This window comes from Thalassophryne amazonica, chromosome 19 (assembly GCF_902500255.1).
Source record: "Thalassophryne amazonica chromosome 19, fThaAma1.1, whole genome shotgun sequence".
NCBI classification, from domain to species: domain Eukaryota; kingdom Metazoa; phylum Chordata; class Actinopteri; order Batrachoidiformes; family Batrachoididae; genus Thalassophryne; species Thalassophryne amazonica.
Window position 1 is genome coordinate 27,076,234 of NC_047121.1, and position 22,274 is coordinate 27,098,507.

The 22,274-nt window shown below is 41.2% G+C and overlaps 1 protein-coding gene across 1 annotated transcript in view; it reads right to left on the reverse strand.

The window, feature by feature from the left end:
* The window catches only part of setd3 (SET domain containing 3, actin histidine methyltransferase), a 110,760-nt gene extending 95,789 nt beyond the window's left edge, over positions 1-14,971 (reverse strand). Inside the window, exons 1-2 of the mRNA XM_034195571.1 lie at positions 14,931-14,971; positions 4,181-4,307 (exon numbers count right to left, since the gene is read on the reverse strand). Coding sequence (XP_034051462.1) covers positions 4,181-4,286 — 106 coding nt within the window. The 5' untranslated portion in view covers positions 4,287-4,307; positions 14,931-14,971. The remainder of the gene's footprint in view (positions 1-4,180; positions 4,308-14,930) is intronic.
* Positions 14,972-22,274: the final 7,303 nt, after the last annotated feature.

Genomic DNA, 22,274 nt, shown 5'->3' on the forward strand with positions numbered 1-22,274 from the left:
TACATACATACACACCACACACATATATATACATACACACACACACACCACATATACACTCAACAAAATATAACGCAACACTTTTGGTTTTGCTCCCATTTTGTATGAGATGAACTCAAAGATCTAAAACTTTTTCCACATACACAATATCACCATTTCCCTCAAATATTGTTCACAAACCAGTCTAAATCTGTGATAGTGAGCACATCTCCTTTGCTGAGATAATCCATCCCACCTCACAGGTGTGCCATATCAAGATGCTGATTAGACACCATGATTAGTGCACAGGTGTGCCTTAGACTGCCCACAATAAAAGGCCACTCTGAAAGGTGCAGTTTTATCACGCAGCACAATGCCACAGATGTCACAAGATTTGAGGGAGCGTGCAATTGGCATGCCGACAGCAGGAATGTCAACCAGAGCTGTTGCTCGTGTATTGAATGTTCATTTCTCTACCATAAGCCGTCTCCAAAGGCGTTTCAGAGAATTTGGCAGTACATCCAACCAGCCTCACAACCGCAGACCACGGGTAACCACACCAGCCCAGGACCTCCACATCCAGCATGTTCACCTTCAAGATCGTCTGACACTCGGACAGCTGCTGGAACAATCGGTTTGCATAACCAAAGAATTTCTGCACAAACTGTCAGAAACTGTCTCAGGGAAGCTCATCTGCATGTTCGTCGTCCTCATCTGGGTCTCGACCTGACTCCAGTTCGTCGTTGTAACCGATTTGAGTGGGCAAATGCTCACATTCGCTGCCGTTTGGCACGTTGGAGAGGTGTTCTCTTCACGGATGATGCGAAGGAGATGTGTTGCACTGCATGAGGCAAATGGTGGTCACACCAGATACTGACTGGTTTCCCCCCCCCCCCCCCAGTAAAACAAAACTGCACCTTTCAGAGTGGCCTTTTATTGTGGGCAGTCTAAGGCACACCTGTGCACTAATCATGGTGTCTAATCAGCATCTTGATATGGCACACCTGTGAGGTGGGATGGATTATCTCAGCAAAGGAGAAGTGCTCACTATCACAGATTTAGACTGGTTTGTGAACAATATTTGAGGGAAATGGTGATATTGTGTATGTGGAAAAAGTTTTAGATCATTGAGTTAATCTCATACAAAATGGGAGCAAAACCAAAAGTGTTGCGTTTATATTTTTGTTGAGTATATATACACACACACATATATATACACACACACACATATACATACAGAAATATACAACCCCTGGCAAAAATTATGGAATCACCGGCTCGGAGGATGTTTCATTCGGTTGTTTAATTCTGTCGAAAAAAAAAGCAGATCACAGACATGACACAAAACTAAAGTCATTTCAAATGGCAACTTTCTGGCTTTAAGAAACACTATAAGAAATCAAGAAAAAATATTGTGGCAGTCAGTAATGGTTACTTTTTTAGACCAAGCAGAGGAAAAAATATGGAATCACTCAATTCTGAGGAATAAATTATGGAATCACCCTGTAAATTTTCATCCCCAAAACTAACACCTGCATCATATCAGATCTGCTCGTTAGTTTGCATCTAAAAAGGAGTGAACGCACCTTGGAGAGCTGTTGCACCAAGTGGACTGACATGAATCATGGCTCAACACGAGATATGTCAATTGAAACAAAGGAGAGGATTATCAAACTCTTAAAAGAGAGTAAATCATCATGCAATGTTGCAAAAGATGTTGGTTGTTCACAGTCAGCTGTGTCTAAACTCTGGACCAAATACAAACAACATGAGAAGGTTGTTAAAGGCAAACATACTGGTAGACCAAGGAAGACATCAAGCGGTCAAGACAGAAAACTTAAAGCAATATGTCTCAAAATCGAAAATGCACAACAAAACAAATGAGGAACGAATGGGAGGAAACTGGAATGTCAACGTCTGTGACCGAACTGTAAGAAACCGCCTAATGGAAATGGGATTTACATACAGAAAAGCTAAACGAAAGCCATCATTAACACAAACAGAAAAAAAACAAGGTTACAATGGGCTAAGGAAAAGCAATCGTGGACTGTGGATGACTGGATGAAAGTCATATTCAGTGATGAATCTCGAATCTGCATTGGGCAAGGTGATGATGCTGGAACTTTGTTTTGGTGCCGTTCCAATGAGATTTATAAAGATGACTGCCTGAAGAGAACATGTAAATTTCCACAGTCATTGATGATATGGGGCTGCATGTCAGGTAAAGGCACTGGGGAGATGGCTGTCATTACATCATCAATAAATGCACAAGTTTACGTTGATATTTTGGACAAACTGAAAGGATGTCTGGGGATGATGAAATCATTTTTCAAGATGATAATGCATCTTGCCATAGAGCAAAAACTGCGAAAACATTCCTTGCAAAAGACACGTAGGGTCAGTGTCATGGCACAGGGTCAATGTCAACGAGCAGATCTGATTTGATGCAGGTGTTAGTTTGAGGATGAAAATTTACAGGGTGATCCATAATTTTTTCCTCAGAATTGAGTGATTCCATATTTTTTTCCTCTGCTTGGTCTAAAAAAGTAACCATTACTGACTGCCACAATCTTTTTTCTTGATTTCTTATAGTGTTTCTTAAAGCCAGAAAGTTGCCATTTGAAATGACTTAGTTTTGTGTCATGTCTGTGATCTGCTTTTTTTCTACAAAATTAAACAACTGAATGAACATCCTCAGAGGCCAGTGATTTCATACATATACACACATACATATACACACACACAACTTGGGCAGATGTCAAATCTTCAGCAGGAGTTTGAAGTACAAGCTTTAACTGTCATTTAAAAAAAAAAAAAAAACCACTACAGAAATAATATTGTAAGTAAAACAAATATGCAAAAACATGCTAATAATTATACATGTATGTTTTGGGAAATAACATTTAAGTTCATTTGGAGCTCAGACAAATGTCAGGGAGTGAGCACCTAAACAGTTATTTAATATGACTAAGGTTGTTTAACATCACATTATAACTTACAATGACAGAAGTCACACACTGGTGATCATTCTTTAAATTTTCATCATGAAACACGGCGCAACAAACTACACAACCACAGCATACATCTCCAGTCTACTTATGCAGCTCTGTCAGCCTCAACACAAGGACATTTGTGTCACCCAGTATGCAGGCAACAAAAATTAAAGAGTCTGTTTTTTTGTTTTGTTTTTATGGTGGGTATGGAGGTGATGAAGAGAGTGCAGGCAGGGAGGAGTGGATGAAGAAAAGCAGAAGTTATTTGTGATGAAGAAGGTGTCAGCAAGACTGAAAAAGTAAAGAGCTGGTTGTTTCTGAACTAAACACACTGTAACTTTCCATGGGAATGACAAAGATGGACAAGGTTACATATCCTAGTTCGCCGGGATTGCAAGGTAGGATGATTTGAAGATTAAGAGAGGAGAGTGAGATGGTTTTGACATGCAGAGGATATATAAGGAGAAGGATCCAGAGGATGGAGTCACCAGGCAGGAGAAGAGGGAAGCCAAAGAGGAGGATTTTAGAGGATGTGAGGCAGGACATGTATGTAAAGTGGTTTGCGTGACAGAGGAAGCTGCAGAGGTCAGAGTGAGATGGCTGTACAGATGATCTCCTGTGGCGAGCCCTAACAGGAGCAGCTAAAAGAAGATTGGCATGGAGAGAAGTTTGCACATTGGTGGTGGGGAGGAGGAAAGTCACAGAATTTTCACAATTTACTATCCAACACTGAAGTAAATTTGAAAATAAAAAATAAATATTCTACAGTGCCTAAAACTTGTCCACAGTAAACCTTTGAAATAATGTGAGGTCATAAAATTTAAGGATGTTGAATACAAAAAAACAAAATAAATGAAATTTGTTTTATAAGCAGCAGATACATCACAACATGAGTTCTTATCCAGATTCAATTCCATTTTTGGGGGGGGGGGGGGGGGGGTCAGATTTTACTGCTAAAACCTATAAAAAAGTGACAAGATAGGCATGTGCGGAGAATTTTCTGTGGTGGATATTTGGTTAGAATGTTCTGAACCTCCTCAAACACAATGAGTTACGTAAACAGAAGCTCCAACTCTATCCAGACTATCTTTCTTTTTGTGTATCATACACAACACAGATTTCTTCATGACATTTGCTCAGAGGATAGCTGCACTGTTTAAATAATTTGAGGTGAAAGGACTTGCGGTGTGAGGTGCAGATAAACGTACTCTGCAGCAGTTCAGATACCAGATTCATCATCTCCTTTGGGGAAACCACAGCACTGGCTCCTCCTGAACCAGACTTCTGAGTTTTCACTCTGCTCTTCTTTCCCATGATGGTGGATGGACAACTGGGCTGACAACAAGTGCACATACATTACAATTTTAAACCAAGACTTCTGACAAGTACACAGGACAGAAGACAACACTTAATAAAACTAAAAATTACATTTTGACATTAAATTGTCAATATCTTATCTGTCCTCACCAATTTGCACTGAACCTGAAAAAGGGGAGGACTTAACAACTCTAAATCCTAATATTTAGCTCTGAAATATTAGGGCCTCACACAGTTTACAACAAATATTCTTAAAGGAATATTCTAATATTTTGAGATTTTCCATTTTCTGGCGCTGGAGGCTGCAATAAAAAAAAAACAAAAAAAAAAAAAACACCCCTTTAAAAGACTTTAGTTACTAACATTTTCCATGATAGTCATTTTCTGTGATACATCCATACATTGATACTTAAAGGGGAGTGCACTTATGCCATAATTGTCATTTATAGTTAATTTCCATCATGTTATAGAGATTTGTTTTCTCAGAGATGAAAATGTCGAATTGTTAACAATGATGCGAGTGAAGTTATTTTTGTTTGTCGTCAAACAAAAATAAATTCCAAGTGGCTGACAGATCTGCAAGGCACTGGAGATAAGACTGAATATTTAGAATGTCTTAGCAGTAGTAAATTAAGACAACAGATAGGAGCAAAGTCATATGACTTCTAACGCAATCAGAATCTTGGGAAGTCATGAGAAAACTATTTCAAAAAAATAAATAAATAAATTCAATCAGGATAACATGCAAAATTTAACTCCTACGTTAATGAGCATCTCTCCACAAAATTTTCAAAATGTGTCCATGACCTTTTGTGATATAGACATGGTCTAATAACCAAGTGCAGTATTTTACACTAATGTACAAAATACACTGCATTTTACACAATAGACTTTTTTCTTCATTTTTAGAAGCATGAGCTGCTCACTGAATTGCACTTTTGTGCAAGGATTCATCCAAAGAGGTCAAGCACATCTACACTTTTGTAACAGTGCCAAGACAAAAGAAAACCTATCAAGGTGTGCCTTAAATTTCTTATGTATACAAGAGCCTGATAGCTTACAGTTTCATGATTTTACATACATACATAAAATATTCTACCTCTAAGAAGAAAAGGATGCCCAGTGGCTCACACAGCATCTCACCATTCAGAAGCTGCAGAAGAACCTACCAGCTGTGCTTCCTAATTAGCTGAGGAGGTAGACATCAGAAAGTGTCCAGAGACCTGTACACATTCTGTGCCACCTACAGATTTGTTACTGTTCTTTATCTACAGGCTGATATTTTGCCCCACCTTGCACAGATGTCCAAGGCGTTCCAGAAAGCAGATGTCAACTTTCTATACAACAAAGAGCAGGCATTTCCCAGTTTTATTCCAATTCATGTCAAAGCTATCAGACAGATGCCTCAGCTTGTTGTTTTGTTTTTTTGTGTTAGGGTCCATCCCAGTATTGAGAGGCATCATGGAGGCAGGTGGCACAGCACACCCTGGTTTATTCCTATCCCACTTTTATCAAGACTTTGATGACCAAGCTGGACTTGGGTCCTTCAGAATTATCCATGAGGCGGTCAGAAAATGCAAATGTATACATTTTCACCTTGATTTCTGAGAAATTACCTTACTTATTTTGCTGAGAAAAAAATAAAAATCATTGTCATTACTGCAGTTCCTCAAACCTTACAACAGCCTTATCTGCAATCTTGAGAAATCCACATTCTTGGAGCTTCATTGTTCTGGGGCCAAACGGCACCAACGTTAGATGATTCTGCCAACCCTGCACACCCTCAGCAGGAAATTCCTCCCTGGACAAGAAGCCACAGTTGTCCAAGAGTAGATTTTATTTAAGGACTATGTGCTGTCAAGAGCATTTAAGGTCATACTCAATTTCTTAAATTTACTTAAATCATTTTTGTGTTGTCTGTATTTGTCTGAAATACGTATATAAACATACACACATATAAGTGTGCTGCCCGTGGGGATACACGGCCTCCTGAGTGGATAGTATTTAAAAAAAATATAGGTAACTGACATTTTTTCAAGTGGGGTAATAAATGAAGCAAAGTTTCTAAAAATGAGTTGGAATAGTGTGAGTTCAGAATGTTTTTAGAACCTTAGACCTCAACAATTTTTAGAAGTCAACCCTTTTATTTCCTGTTAATTACATAAATGTTGAATGTTAATTTGCTGTCTTAATATATTTATAAATTGTTTAGTTCTTGTTATCATATACACACTACCATTATTATTATTATCATCATTACATTTATTTTGTCATTTAATTTTTTTTTTTTTTTAAATAGACCACAATGGAAATAAGTGTTTTCAGTTTCTTGTGTCATCCATGCATTTTTAAACATTTGCAATCATATGATGTACTTACATTTAAGTTACTAAATAAAAATCGCGCACTTAAAAATGTGTGATTTATTTTTATACCAACACTTTTGCTTATATGCTCATAGTGTGGATGACACAGATGTAATGCCTATAGAGGAAGTATTTTTTGAAGAGGGTGAATGCCTGAGCTTAGTTTCAAAATGATTACAAAAGGGAGGAATACTGGTACAAGGAACTAGCCACAATTTATCCATATGGATTTAATGACTGTCAAAAAACTAGGTAACATTTCTAAAAAATACATTTAAAATATTGTAGTATGTGCATTAACCAAAAAAATAATGTAAGTTCAAAAAACAATCAGGTAAGCACAATAGACAGCATGCTACTACAAAGAGATTTAGAACTTAAATTGAGAGAACAAGTTAACAATCACAATAGAAATGGGTTAGTACATGAACTTATCACAATTTTTCAGTTATACAATGAAAACTTGGCACCCTAACAGCTTTAGCAAATACACTACTTTTAGAAAAAAATGCCTATTTATATTCCTTTTGACATAAAAGATTTAGCTTGCTTTAGGTTAGGTTTACATAAAATGGAAAAAAACTACAATAACCAAAAATAGTAATAAATCTTTCTTGAAAATTCCTTTTCTCAACAAAGGCATTGAAATTATCAAACTATCACAGATTCTACATAGCAAACCAATCCAAAAAACTTTACCAAATTTCATCAGTGATCAACCCCCACCCTGTTATTAGCTATTCATATACTAAAACTATAGCTGGAAAAGTTTTTAATTTCAAACAAAGCATAAAAAATTTTGACTTTGAATTAGGAATGACAAACCTTAGCTGTGACTGCCACTTGTCAAATTTCAAATACGAGCCAACAGGACATGTAATAACTGATAATCTTGGAATAACTGAAAATAGGAAGCTTAGAATATTACTTAGTAAAGGACCATCGTTTAGAGAATGAAATAATATTAACTGGGACACAAACCTCATAATGGTTAAAAAAGCCATTAAGGATTACAAAAAAATGGGCAAAAAAAAGAAAAAGTATATACTAGAACATTCGGAAGGCAGAGTATTAGAAAGAGTTCAAATTAAGATACACAGACTTAGGAAAAAAGGAAAAATTCATACAAAAAAAACGTACTGTCAGACAAGGTTTGCCTAGAATACCTAAATAACTTTAAAAGACATTTTGTTTTAGTACCAGCAGATAAAGCCAGCAACAATATCCTAATAATTTGAAAAAATATTACTTAGATGTAGTTTTAAAATTTAAAGGAACTTAGCACTAGTGATGGGACAAGCTCACAAACATATCTGTCTTATAATAGTCACATAGAAGATATTGTCAACAAAAAAAAAAAACACCAAGAATTTGTGACTAAATATAACATTAAAATTATTACCGATATGATCATATAGAATTCCTTGTAGACAATATCTATACAGAGGTTGGCAACAGAATTTTCAAAACAAACAATAAGGATACCTATGGGAACAGACTGTGCTCCACTTTTAGCTAACCTTTTCCTTTTTTATGAATACAAATTTATGAAAGAAACTTAAAACAGATAGCCAGTCAGCAAAAACTTTTAGTAATACCTTCCATTAAACTGATGACCTACTTACTTTAAATAACCCTAATTTTGAGAATGAAATATTCAGAATTAAAGCTTAAAAGACGAGAAAACAACAAACTTTGAAATTAAAAATATTTATCATTCAGAATTAAAGCTTAAAAGACAAGAGGAAAACAATAACAAACTTTCATACTTATAGAGTTGAGCACTACAGATAGACAGCTTAGAACAGCAGTTTTTGACAAACGGGATGATTTTGACTTTCATATTGTAAAATGTCCTTATATGAGTAGTAACATACCAAGTAAACCTTCATACAGTGTTTACACCTCCCAACTACTAAGAATTGATTGAATCTGTGATAATTACCAAGTTTTTCCCACTAGACACCATAAACTTCCTAGTAGATTAGTTAAACAAGGGTTTCTCTATGACAAATTGGTTCTTCAGTTTAAAAGATTTTTTTTTAATAGATACCAAGAGATAATATCTAACGTTGGGGTTTCCATTAGAAAGCATGTAGAAGATGGAAGTTGTCTGCCTATAGTAGCTATCCATAACCTAGCCAGTAGGGTAACCTTTCGATCGCAACGAGAGAGAGAGAGAGATTTTATTTTCTAGGCCTACCACTGTCGACGTTAACGTACCTGGAATTTATCCCTCTCCGTCAAGCCAGTTAAGGGCTACCCTGGCCTACATGTCGCTGTGGCCGCGAGCCCCTTAACTCTCATTAGCCAGGAGCATTTCCACCTCAGTATCCTTTCACTAAGGTACTTATATCTTGTCTCCATACATTTCAGCACGCTTTATGGTTGTGAATACATACAAATGTCCTTTTTCTTGTTCTCTATTATTATTAATTATATTAGTGATAAAATGGAGGAGTGGCGTACAATTAGTTAAACCTAACAGCTAACGTTAGCTTATCGAGCTGGCTAAAGCACCGTTTGTCATAGCTAACAACTTAGTTCTTTTCTGTTTGGGAAGCCTACGTTAATGCACACTTTTGTTTACATTTATTGTTAATACCGTATTGTAGGGTGAAGCAACACTATTGTACTTTATACGCCAGTTACCGGCTTTGTTTAGCTTTGTTGGCTAGCAAGGTACGGTTGGCTACTTAACGGCTAAATTAATGGTAGCTCAGCTGGCTATAGCTAGCCTACTTTCGTGATTTATACTTTTATATCAATAAACAGTATCTAAGTTTGGGGTTTCCATTAGAAAGCATGTTGAGTATGGATTTTGTCTTCCTATAGTAAGCTAGCAGGGTGAACTTTAGATAGAAATCTAAAACATATTACATCATAGCTTCTGTTTCTATTATAACATAACTATATTTATAGCTTAGCCTATGAGCTATAATTTAGTTTTACAACAAGTCTACAGACTAGGTAGATGTATACTACAAGCTTCTCCTGTATGGACATTTAGGTTTCAGGAGCAAACTCCTATAATATTATATACCAGAAACTATATTTCTTGTATATGTTGTTTACTACCCTGATTATGTAAATATCACATATACATGCTGTCCATATTCTTGAGCCAATTAGGTGGGTAGGAAGAGTTCCCATGGGATTAAAAAAATCCTTTTTAACCTACCATCCCTGGTTCTTAAGACCAGGAACCTAAGTGGCTCTACTCTTTTTTTTCTTAGAAATTCATATATATACTTTAGTATACACTAGCAGAGTTCCACCTTAGATTTGGAATGTATAATAGAAGATATGCCTTACTGAATTTTCATGACACTTAACTAAATAAACTAATTTAAACTACAACAACACAATAAATCAAGAACACTAACAACACTGTTACACTACCATGAACCACAATAACAGTGTTCAAACAAGGATGCTCATAAGTGTACATTAAACCGGGTCATTGATCAATTTTATGATTGCATCATCTGATCTGAGGCCGCATGTTCTGGGCACTCTGGTGAAGAGAGTGGCAGAGCTGTCAACTGATAACCATCCGGTGGTAATTTGGATCAGAGGATGGAGGAGGACTTTGAACAGATCTGGCAAGCCCAAATGGAGTGTGGGTGAACTGGGAACATCTGGAGGAGCCCACTGTCCAAGAGATCTTCAACTCGCACCTCTGGCAGAGATTTTCTGGCATCCCTGTGGAGGTTGAGGACATTGAACCAGAATGAGCAATGTTCTAAGTTTCCACTGCTGAAGCTGCAGCAGGGAGCTGTGGACTGAAGGTCTTAGGTGCCTCAAGGGGCAGTAGGCTAACCCTCAAACACTGTGTTGGGACACCAGTGGTCAGGAAACCCATCCAAATGAAGAAGAAGTCTTTCCAGGATATGCTATCTCAGAGGAGTCCGGAGGCAGTTGCAAGGTACCGACAGGTCCAAATGGTAAATGTACTGCATTTATGGTGCTTTTCCATCTGCATCAGACACACAAAGCACTTTACACATCAATGCCTCACATTCACCCCGATGTGAGGCTGCTACCATGCGAGGTGCCCACTAAACACCAGGGGCAACTAGGGGATTAAGGACCTTGCCCAAGGGCCCTTAGTGACTTTCTGGTCGAGCTGGGATTTGAGCAAAGGATCCTCTGGTCTCAAGCCCAACGCAATGAAACTGAATGCAGTGCAGCAGGATTTAACTGTGCGCACGAGAGAAGAACACTGTCATGCTCTATTAAGGATCACCACTAATCAAGACGGATCAACACGCTCAGTTGTGACCTCTACAACATGAGGTGAAATGAGGGTGGTGCGTGACATTCGTGGAAGATTTTTTGACAGCCAAAAACATGCTCCACGAAAATCACGAATATCACACACCAACATGCACTATTAAGAAACCTTTTCAGATGCGTTAAGTCACGTTAAGAATGTCAGGAATGTGCCAAGAATGACATAAGTATGACATTCGTAGCACGTCCTGCCTATGTGTAAACGCAGCAGTATGGGAGAGCCCTGGACTATGATGTTTAAAAACGCAAGAGTACTTTTTATGCGATTACTCAATTAATCGCCAGAATAATCGACAGACTACTCGATTACTAAAATAATCGATAGCTGCAGCCCTAGTCCAGTCCCCTCCACCCCATGACCCTTGATTGGAGTAAGTGGGTATAGAATTTAATTTCTCGAGCAGTGCATGAATTTCATGTACATTTCACTCTTCCCTTATGACATCACAGGTATGTAATGAGATCAAAGTCACAACTGACTGGTGTCCATCCATTGATGCAAGTAACATGAACAATGCGCCGCGCAGTGGCACAAAGCTCACTTGATAGTAGATGAAGGCACAAACCAGAAATGGTACAAAAAAATAAATAAAAAAAATAAAAAAAATCTGCCCATAGGGGAAAAAGCCACAAACTGGACAACAATGTCGTAAAAAAAATGAAAATTAAAATTCAAAAAAAAAAAAAAAATCAAGCCACAAACCAAACAATATTGTTGTAAAGGTAGATGAAGACCATACTGAGATGCTGAAGAGCTTTGCTCATTCATGTTCACGACATATACATATTACACAGTGGAGTAGTGGAGGTATGTGCTCGCAAAATGCCATTCTACTTAAAAATAAATGAACAAATACGAAAGTACAAATATTTAACGTTCTAGTCTGCAGCTTCTTACATGCGATGATTTATTGCCTTCATGTTTTCTGTCATTGCTTCATTTAGCTGTTCACTTGCTGGCAGAAGTAATTTTTTTTTAGAAACATGTTTTGTAGAAACATTTCACTTTGGAAGTGAGCTAAATGTGGATTAAGGTGGTTGTTACTATGCAGCAATTTTTTGGCAGTAAGCTGTGGTGCACATCTTGATTATGGTCAGAGGTCATGCGAGTTACATAAGTGCAATTTGACCTGGATAAGATAGCCAGCCAGATCTAGCGGATCCTTGGCCCGTGGTTGAGGTTTGCTCTACATTTGTTTGGTTTTCAGACCTTTGCTCAGACACATACAGATAAATACATAAACTGAAGATATCACTTAGTATTTGAATAAAGACTTGAAAAGAAACTGTAGATTAATAAACAACTGTATTTGGAGCTGCAACAGGGAATCAACTTAGACATTTCAACTCTGTCGGATGAGAAAAAAAACAAAAACCAAAAAAACACCTGCTTGTGATTTAGACCAAGCCCACAAACCTCACTCGGACTCGCTCAGCCTATTGACCTCGCTTGCTGCGCTATGATTAAATAGTCCGCAGACTTTGAGAAGCCCTGGCCTTGACAAGTTATTTTAATAAGTGATAGCCAATTTTAATGGCAAAATAAATTAACAAAACAAGAATAAAGATTATTTGTGGTTCTAAATATTGTTAAGGTGGTTTTACTCTTTTTTTTACCTCTCCCACAATGATTTTGTTTTCAAAACTTTATTTAAAAAAAGATATATTAAACATTAAACGAACAGTTAAGGCCACAATAACATTCACAGTATTATTATAAATAGAAAGAGATAGAAAATAAAATAAATTGTACAAAAGTAAAGGGATTCTTTAACATTAATTTTCTTTAAAAAAAAATTCCTTATAGAGTGTGAGTCTTGGACAAGTTAATTTTTCTGGCAAAAATATGAAGGTTGAATAAAATTGAACAGGGTTTCATGCTGGAACTGTTGTGCTGCGCTTTACTTGTGGAAAGGTTTTGTTAAAAGCTGTTGACTAGAAATTATTTTTTCTAACATTTCATACATTTGTTGTTTATTTGATAACATTTTATTAACTTATTACCAGGCAGCACTTTGCAATAATTTTATTTATTTTCCTGTTTGTATAATGTTATAATAATTGTTGGTTTAAATAACAAGCAAATTTCAGTTTTGCATTTTGTTCCCATACTGTACCGAAAATGAACCAAACCGTGAACTCAAAACGAGGTACATATCAAACCGTGATTTTTGTGTATCGTTACACCCCTAGGAATAAGTGATTAAATTTTGAAGGTGCTCAAGAATATACTCTGAAACTGAGATCCAGAAAAATGTTTGGCACATAGCGGTTGAGTAGATGTTGATGAAATTTTGTGAATAATGCACCAGAAAATGAGAACTGAGTTTGATTTGAAACGTATTTTGGATCCAGAAGTTTTAAGCACTGAGGAACATGTCGCTTTGGCGGAGGTATGCACTCTGACTGCCTTCTAGTTGATAAAGTAACTGTAATGTACATCAGACAGATCACAATTTGGAATTTTTTTTTTCTGCCTTGTGAGTGATACAACAGCAACTTGATCATACCAATCCACTGTTTATTAAATCAAAGATTTTAAAACTCCATGACATGATTTAATTTAAGACTGTTCAATTGATGTATAAAGTAAAAAAATAAGCAAGTACCTGTCAGAATTCACTTTTATGCAAAGGGAAGGAATATATTTTAAGGGGTTTGTATCATTTTAAATTGCAGGCGCAAGGACGACCAGGAAATGCTTCTGTGTCTCCATTTGTGGCCCAAAAAAATGGAATAAGCTACCTGAGAAACTCCAACGATGTCCAAATATCAATCAGTTTAAATATTTATACAAGAAATGGTGTTCGACGGATATGTATCTGATGGAAAACGTTGAGTTGTGTTGTATGATGAATGTGCTTCATTTAAATTCTTACTATTGAATGTACTGGGGTAACTAGAACGAAATAGGAGCTGTTATGAAATACTCACTTCCCTCAGTGGTAGTTATGAGCTACTACTGTTCAGGCTTTGTTGGAAATGACCATGTATGAACTGGCATCTAGCCTGGGTTGATCTGACTGTATGAGTGGGTGTAGGCATTGATAAGCGTTGCTTCTGCCTAGACCTTTCGGGCACCATGTTTATTGTTTTCTTGTTCTTTCTTTCCTGTTAACTTTTGTTTTATTTTTTGTAGTGTTTTTGTGGTCTGCAAATGAGTGTTTGTTTTTTGCATTGGTGCCTAATAAATTCAAATTCAAAATTCAAATATGCAAACATTCTCACTCCAACAAAGATAAAATGATGCATTTGGTCAATTTCATTAAATTAACTATTCAATGAAGTTACAAGTCATATCTCTGCCAAGGCATGTATCCCTCAAATTAGTACCCCTCCCCCATCTTAAAGAAATTTTATATTAATAAAATGTGAAAAATGGTCAAACAACATCAATGTTAGAAGAAAAATTTTTCAATATTTCGTCCCACGTGGGCCTAAAACTTTTGCACAGATCTGGATGAAAAATATACAACTTAATGCTTCTCTTTACAATTTCTGCAACACATAATAGCCTACTGCTGAAAAGGAAACAAACAAAAATCACAGCCAACGTATTTTAAAGCAATTAAGGGAAAAAAGCCTCCATAGTGTCAAACGGAGCTGCTTTAGCAGCAGGACACCAAACTGCAGCTTTAACTTCGCTGGTGTTTGTGCATACAGGTTTAATTTTTAGCTTTAGGTTAAACATTAGCCAAAAGCTGCGGTGTCGTAGACCAGCAGTGAGCATCTGAGCTCGGAACCCCGACTGGACCGGAGGCGGGACAGAAACGGAACCATTTATCCAGAACAAACCGAACCAGGCTAACTGCTAGCCGCTAACCTGTCAAACCACACACATCCAGCCAGTTTAACGACCTGCTAGCCTCCCGGCCCGCTGACATATGGCTGCCTCCAAACGCTTTGCAGAAAACAGCAGAAATCAGAGGTTTAGAAAGGCAAGGCTTTTTGCTTGTTTGTTTGTAAGATTATGCCAAACCTTTTGGAAGTGACAGCAGCAGCAGCTCCTCTGTCCTGCACTGAAACCAAACACGACAGCGACGCAACCTGAATTACGCCCACTAATTTTCACTACTCGCTTTCCCATTGGCTATACCACAACTCTGTGACGGAACGAATCCCTCCCATTCAGCGCTGCTATTGGATGATTACTTTTAGAAAGACCAAATCACCAAAAATGGTAAGATTTTGACGTTTGCGATTGGTTTAAGGTTTTGTCATTCTCGAACTAGGCCTGTGTTGCCAGGTCCATAACTTTGGGCTTGTTTCCAGAAAGAGTCAACGCCGCATTGGTTGCTGAGGCGCAAGAAATCTCTCCAGATTTAATCGTTATATTTTCCTGTAATGTTTCATCATGTGTCTCTGTGTACATGTATGTTTATGATTGTTACAATAAAGTCAAATTAAAAAAAAAAAATGCGGCCGCCATCTTGGGCCGGTCATGGTTGTGATTCCATCACGTAACAGTAAAGGTTTGATTTTATAAACTTGTTTATTTTTAAAAAATCTTTCTATATTAAAGTTGCTTTGTTCTTTGTTAGTTTCTCTGTTCTGTAAAATATTTTTAGCACTGTGTAAAGTGCTGTGTAATATAATGTATTATTAATTTGTTCGGTGTCGCTGACATTAATGAGCAAAGCTCTTCACTATCTGTGTATATATCATCAAACAATAATTTAAAATTGAATAATTGTTGCAGAACCTCAAAGTAATGATAGGCTACTTCACAATTGTCATTACGATTCTTTTTTTTTATGACAATATTGTAATAATGTAAGAAAGAAGTTTTAGCCCTTCACCCGCTAACCATAACCCTAAGTTATAGTTGAAATCCAGAAATAAAAGATAAATTATTGAAGAAACACTGTGTTCACTACTTATCACAGTGCTTCCGACTTTTTTTTTTTTTTTTTTTTTTTGGCGTAGTGATGAAATGTAAATTTAAAAACTGAAATTCTAGCAGGCATATCTTTCGAATTAGAGATGAGTCCCACATACATTTTTGGCATAATTGAAAATAATTGAGAATCATAGCTGCAAATGTCATACAGCTTTTCTGGCCTTTCTTTGTGGGAAAAAATTACCAATTTAGCATTTTGGTACCGTGAAATTTACGTTGTTCAAAACATTTTGTACTTTAACATACTCAGGTGAGCTAATCACAACACGAGGAATACTCACAAAGCAGGTCTAGACGTTTCATGCCCTTCAAGGATCGAAAGGATCGATTCAAAGCGGGAATGGCGGCGCCACCAGTACCAAAACATGTTGCGTCCGTAGCAGCACTAATTTGCAGAGTTTTATTTCACCATGCAGATTTTTTGTGCCATTTGCGGTTTGTGGCTTTGTCTACCATTGAGCGATCTCGCAAGATTTATTTGTGCTATTTCCGCTTGAACGTGATTTCATCCAGTGGGCAGATTTTTTTTGTGCCATTTCTGGTTTGTGCCTTCGTCTACCATTGAGCAAGCTCATATTAATAGTATTGTAATACCCCTCGCTGCAGGGAGTCAGCCAAGGACCATGGTTCTCTTCCAGAGCTTTTATTTTTAACACACCAAAGACAACAGAGTTGCTGTTGCAGCCACAACTCACGCTGACGACACCTTCTTTTTCCTCTTTTTCTCTTCCTGCTCACCACACCCTCACTCCCCCTCCCAACTCGAGAACAGTTAACCCTTGCGTGACAACGTGAACATTAGAACTATGATCATTACACTGCCCCCCCCCTTTATGAAGCCCCTCGCCCTCGAGGGGTCAACAAATAATCCCCAAACCGTGGAGGTCTCCGTCTCTGTCTTTGTGGCCTGCGTGGGGCTGGCCCACGCTCATTCCCAGATGGCAGCAGAGACATAGTGGATGTCACTGGAAATGGGACTGGGGAATCTGGTCCTGCTGAGCGTTCTGGGCTACAGAGTGGGGCAGAACTTTGTTCAAATGAAGGGAGAGCCCCTCCCCTATAGGGTGCCAATCTATCACGGTGGAGGGCTACTTTCCTGCCCTTTGGGGGCACCTGAACCCTATAAACCACCTCCCCGACACGCTCTAGCACCCTGCATGGGCCAACCAGTGACTGTCCAGTTTTGGACAACGCCCCTTCTTACGTTTGGGCGAATAGACCCAAACCAGTTCACTGGCCGTAAAACTTCTGCCCTTGCTCCTCAAATCGTAATTCCTCTTTTGTCTCATGCCAGCCTTCTCCAGCTGGTCCCTGGCAAACGTGTGGGCTATCTCGAGACGATCTTGCAGCTTTCTTGCATACTCCGGCCCTGGTGGGTCCCGTGTTGTGTCTGGTGGCCGCCCAAAAACCAGCTCAGCTGGTGTCCGGATTTCCCTAGCCAGCATCAGCATGGCAGGGGTACAGTTTGTAGAGCTCTGGACAGCAGAGCGGTAGGCCATCAAAACCAGGGGAATGTGTCTGTCCCAGTCGCGCTGGTGGGTGGCAGTAAGGATTGCTAGCTGCTGCTGCATTGTGCGGTTAAAACGCTCCACTAACCCATCACTCTGTGGATGTAATGGTGTGGTGCGTGTTTTCTGCACATTCAACCGGTCACACAAAGCTGTGAAAACCTTGGACTCGAAGTTCCGGCCCTGGTCACTGTGGATTATGTCAGGTGTTCCAAACCGGCTGAACATGTCCTCCAACAGGGCGTCTGCCACTGTTTCTGCTTCTTGATCCGGCAGAGCATAAGCTTCTGGCCATTTTGTAAAGTAGTCCATCGCACAGAGCACATACTTATTTCCTCTGTCAGACACTGGAAAGGGGCCCATGATGTCCACCGCTACCCTCTCCATGGGCTCCCCAACTGCTTGCTGCTGTAGAGGGCCCGGGACTGATCAAGGGGTCCTTATAGGCTGCACAATCATCGCAGCGCCGACAGAAATCCTCGACATCACGGCGATTGCTGACCCCTAGTAGAACCCCTGGCGCAGCGACGGAGGGTCTAGTACTCCCGAAGTGTCCTGAGCCTGTACCCCCATGGCACGCCTTCAGCACTATCTGTCTAAGGGTTCTGGGGACCACTACCTGCCATCTCTCTTCCCCTGTGGCAGGCTCCTTCCATGCTCGCTGAGTACCCCATCTAGCATGCGTAACATGCTAAACTTACTCCACAGGCCCTTAACAGTCCCCGACAGGCCAATCACCCCCTCCCAGGATGGTCTGACCCCGCTTTGGACCCACTGCCGCATACATTTCAACTCTTTGTCGTTTCCTGCTGAGAGGCCCAATCCGCAGCCCCAACAACCTCTAGAGAGCAGCATGTTTGTTCAGCAGCCAACCCCACCCCCCTGAGTTCCATTCCCTGGCATCCCTGCGGTCGCAGTAGCTGCAACCGTCCACTGCACATGGACGCCGGGACAGGGCATCAGCATTGGCGTGCTGGGCCCCTGGTCGATGCACAACACTGAAGTGAAAAGACTGCAACTCCTCCAGCCACCTTGCAACCTGGCCTTCCGGCTCCCTGAAAGATACCAGCCACTGAAGGGCTGCATGATCAGTCTGATTGTGAAGGGCACGCCACATAAATAATACTTGAAGTGCCGGGCAGCCAAAACAACAGCAAGAAGCTCACGTCTGGTCACACAATAGCGTCTCTCACTCTTATTGAAAACACGGCTGAAATATGCCACCACCCGCTCCCCTTCAGGACCCACCTGCCCCAATACTGCTCCCATTCCCACATCACTGGCATCCGTATCCAGCAAGAATGGCAAAGTGGGATCCGGGTCTGTGATGAGAACAGGGGCATTTGTGAGAGCTTGCTTAAGGGTAGAAAATGCCTCTTGGCAGTTTGGTGTCCACATGAAAGGCTGGTTGTTCTGGAGGAGACGGAAAAGAGGGGCTCCAATCAGGAAAAACCCTTCACGAACCTCCGATAGTAAGAGGCCAGCCCGAGAAAACTCTTGAGCTGCTTCTGGTTATCTGGGACTGGCCAGTCCCAGATAGCCTGAATTTTCACTGGAGCGTGCTGATGCCTTCGCTGCTCACTTTGTGGCCAAGGAACTCCACCTCCCGCTGCATAAAGTGACACTTCTCCGGGTGCAACTTCAACCCGGCAGCAGCAAATCCTTCCCAGCACCAGCCTCAGGGAGTCCAGCGCAGCCTCGAAGGACCTCCCATGGACGAGGACATCATCCAGGTACACTAAGCACTCCTGTCGAGGAACCTTGGCCAGAACATTGTCCATAAGCCTCTCGAATGTCCCAGGCGCGTTACACAGTCCAAAGCTGAGAAACCTTGAACTGCCAATGTCCCCTGGTGGTGCTGAATGCTGTCTTTGGCCTGGATTCCTGGGTGATGGGCACCTGCCAATACCCACTGCGCAGGTCCAGTGAAGAGAACCATGAGGAGCCGGACACCAAATCCAGGGTCTCATCAACTCGGGGAAGGGGGTAACAGTCTTTTTTTTGTCACCTTGTTTAGGGGCCTATAATCCACGCAAAACCTCCACCTTGAGCTATTCTTTTTAGGGACCATGACCACAGCCGAAGACCATGGGCTGTCTGAGGGCTCGATTATGCCCGCCCTCCAGCATGGCTTGAACCTCACGATCAGCAGCCTCCTGTCGAATCATAGGCAAGCGACGGGGTCGCACTTTGATGGGCGTGCATCCCCAGTGTCAATGTTGTGCTCCGCCAGGTGTGTGAGGCCCACTTCATTGTCACTGAGTGCAAAAATGTCCTTAAATTCCCACAGAACCTGCCACAGTTCTACCTGCTGCCGTTCATCCAGACCAACGCAGCTTCCTTGCCAGATACCCCGGATGGCCTCCCGCGATCCACTGGGGCATCCCAGCGGAGCTAAAACATCTGCAGACAGCACAGCTGGGGTGAGTGGTGTGGGCGGGCTGGGCTGGATCTCATCCAGATGAGGAGTGGCTAGCTCTGAATGTGCAGCAGTGCATGAGGTGGGTGCCGCCGGGAGAACCTGATTGTAGTGCGGGATTAGTGGGGTAGTCTGCCCTCCCGGCAAGATGAGCATACCTGCCCCGAGGTCCACTACACACCCTGTGCTTCTGAGAAAGTCCAGGCCAAGACACATGGGTCTTTCACCTCAGCCACCCATGCCGAAAAAGTCACTGTCAAACTCCCTACTGTGAAAACAAACGTTCCTCTGCCCTTCATTTCAGCCGTCTGACCAGTCACTGTCCGCAGCCTTACTGACGTCAGCTCTAGAATGGTCCCTTCTGGGACGACATCAGGTCTCACCAATGTGGCAGTAGATCCCGTATCCACAAGGGCTGGGCAGGAACATTTCCAATCAGCACCAGGAACATGGCAGCGGTCACCCACCTCTGTCCAGCCCACAGTCTCTACCGCATCAGCATGCGGATCCCGGTGAATGGTTGACGGGGTCCGTGTCATCCGGGCTACACGGACCCTTTCCCGTTTCCCTGCTGACCTTTAGTTTCTGGACAGCGACGGAGCATGTGTCCTGGCTTGCCACACCCCCAACAGACAGCAGGCAGGTTGTGTTGCACTCCACTCACACTAGGTCCCACTGACAGATTTTTCACAGCACGTACCAGCTCCTCTACCCACACCGGTCTCTGTTCTGGCAGCTCTTTCACAGTGGTAGCCATCACTGGTGTAGGTGTTGACGGCTTTATGGCACAGGTGGCGACCTCCCTCTCTAGGGCCAGTTCAAGCGCCTCAGCTAGTGTCACACAGTGGGCGAGCTGTACGTGTAAGCGCAGCTCCACAGGTGTCAGGGCATGGATGAACTGGTCACAGACTAGCTCATCAGGATTGTGCTTGGCATTCCTTCATATGCGCGTCTGCCCAAGCTCTCAATCTCATGTGCCAGGGATCGCAGGGGCTCATCCGGCCGCCTGACACGGTGTTTAAACTCACACCGCAGGGAGTCTTTCAGATTAAAAAGTCCAAAGCGTCTCTGCAGAGCTCCGACCAACATAGAGTAGTCCCCTCTCTCCTCTGGGGTCAGGAGCAGGAGGCATTCTGCAGCTTCCTCTGTCAATGAAAGTGCCAGCTGCACGGCTTTAATCTTCTCAGACCAGCCCGCAGTGGCTGCTAACAGTTCGACTGTGTCCGGTAAGCTTCCCAGCTCCCTCTGCCGGAGAACAGCGGTGTCGTGGAGCGGGTGACAAAGAGCTGCTGGGCACCGCCATCTTTGTTAGTCTCAGGTCCCGCGCTGCATTCAAGAGTGGGCTGCATGGCGCCCCGACGGCGGTAACAGTGCTGTCCAGCCGCTGTGAACTCCAGCACTCCGAGGCATCACGGTGTTTTCTGGAATGTCTATTGCGCCTTCATCGGCCTCCTTCTTTACCTGCAGCGGGCACTCGAGCTAGAGGACATCTTCGCCCCCGCTTAAGCAGTGGCTCATGCAGTGGGCAAATTCGAGCTTCTGACACCAATGTAATACCCTCGCTGCAGGGAGTCAGCCAAGGACCATGGTTCTCTTCAGAGCTTTTATTTTAACACACCAAAGACAACAGAGTTGCTGTTGCAGCCACAACTCACGATGACGACACCTTCTTTTTCCTCTTTTTCTCTTCCTGCTCACCACACCCTCACTCCCCCTCCCAACTCGAGAACAGTTAACCCTTGCGTGACAACGTGAACATTAGAACTATGATCATTACAGTATTATAAGGTGCTGAGAGCTGCAGAGAGAGTGACTCGCCAAGCTTCAACAAAGTAACCTCCAAAGGTCAACAGTCCCACACACAAGGTCCATGAGGAGATTAGAATGGAGGATTTTTTTTTTCTGCACCACATTGCACCAAACTCACCTCTCTTAGTAAGGGAGCATGAGAAAGAAGCTCTGCAAAACAGTCCTCTTTTAGGGCTTTTAGCTTGAAAACCTTTATGAACAAGTTTGTACATCTGGAAATATGGCTTGAAAATATGGATGTCATGTTCTTGTGTTAATTTGACAATTTACATGACATTGCATTTTATTCTCTCTCTGCTCTCTGCTGGGTGCCTGCTCCCAGACCACCAATAACCAGTAAAAATCTATTTAAGCATAAAAATTCAAAAAGAAAAAATAATATAGCACCTTCAACTGCACCACAGATTAAAACAGTTAAATGTGGTTTATTAAATATTAGGTCTCTCTCTTCTAAATCCCTGTTAGTAAATGATATATAATTGATCAACAATTGATTTATTCTGCCTTACAGAAACCTGGTTACAGCAGGATGAATATGTTAGTTTAAATGAGTCAACACCCCAGTCACACTGTCAGAATGCTCGTAGCACGGGTTGAGGAGGAGGATTAGCAGAAATCTTCCACTCCAGCTTATTAATTAATCAAAGACCCAGACAGAGCTTTAATTCATTTGAAAGCTTGACTCTT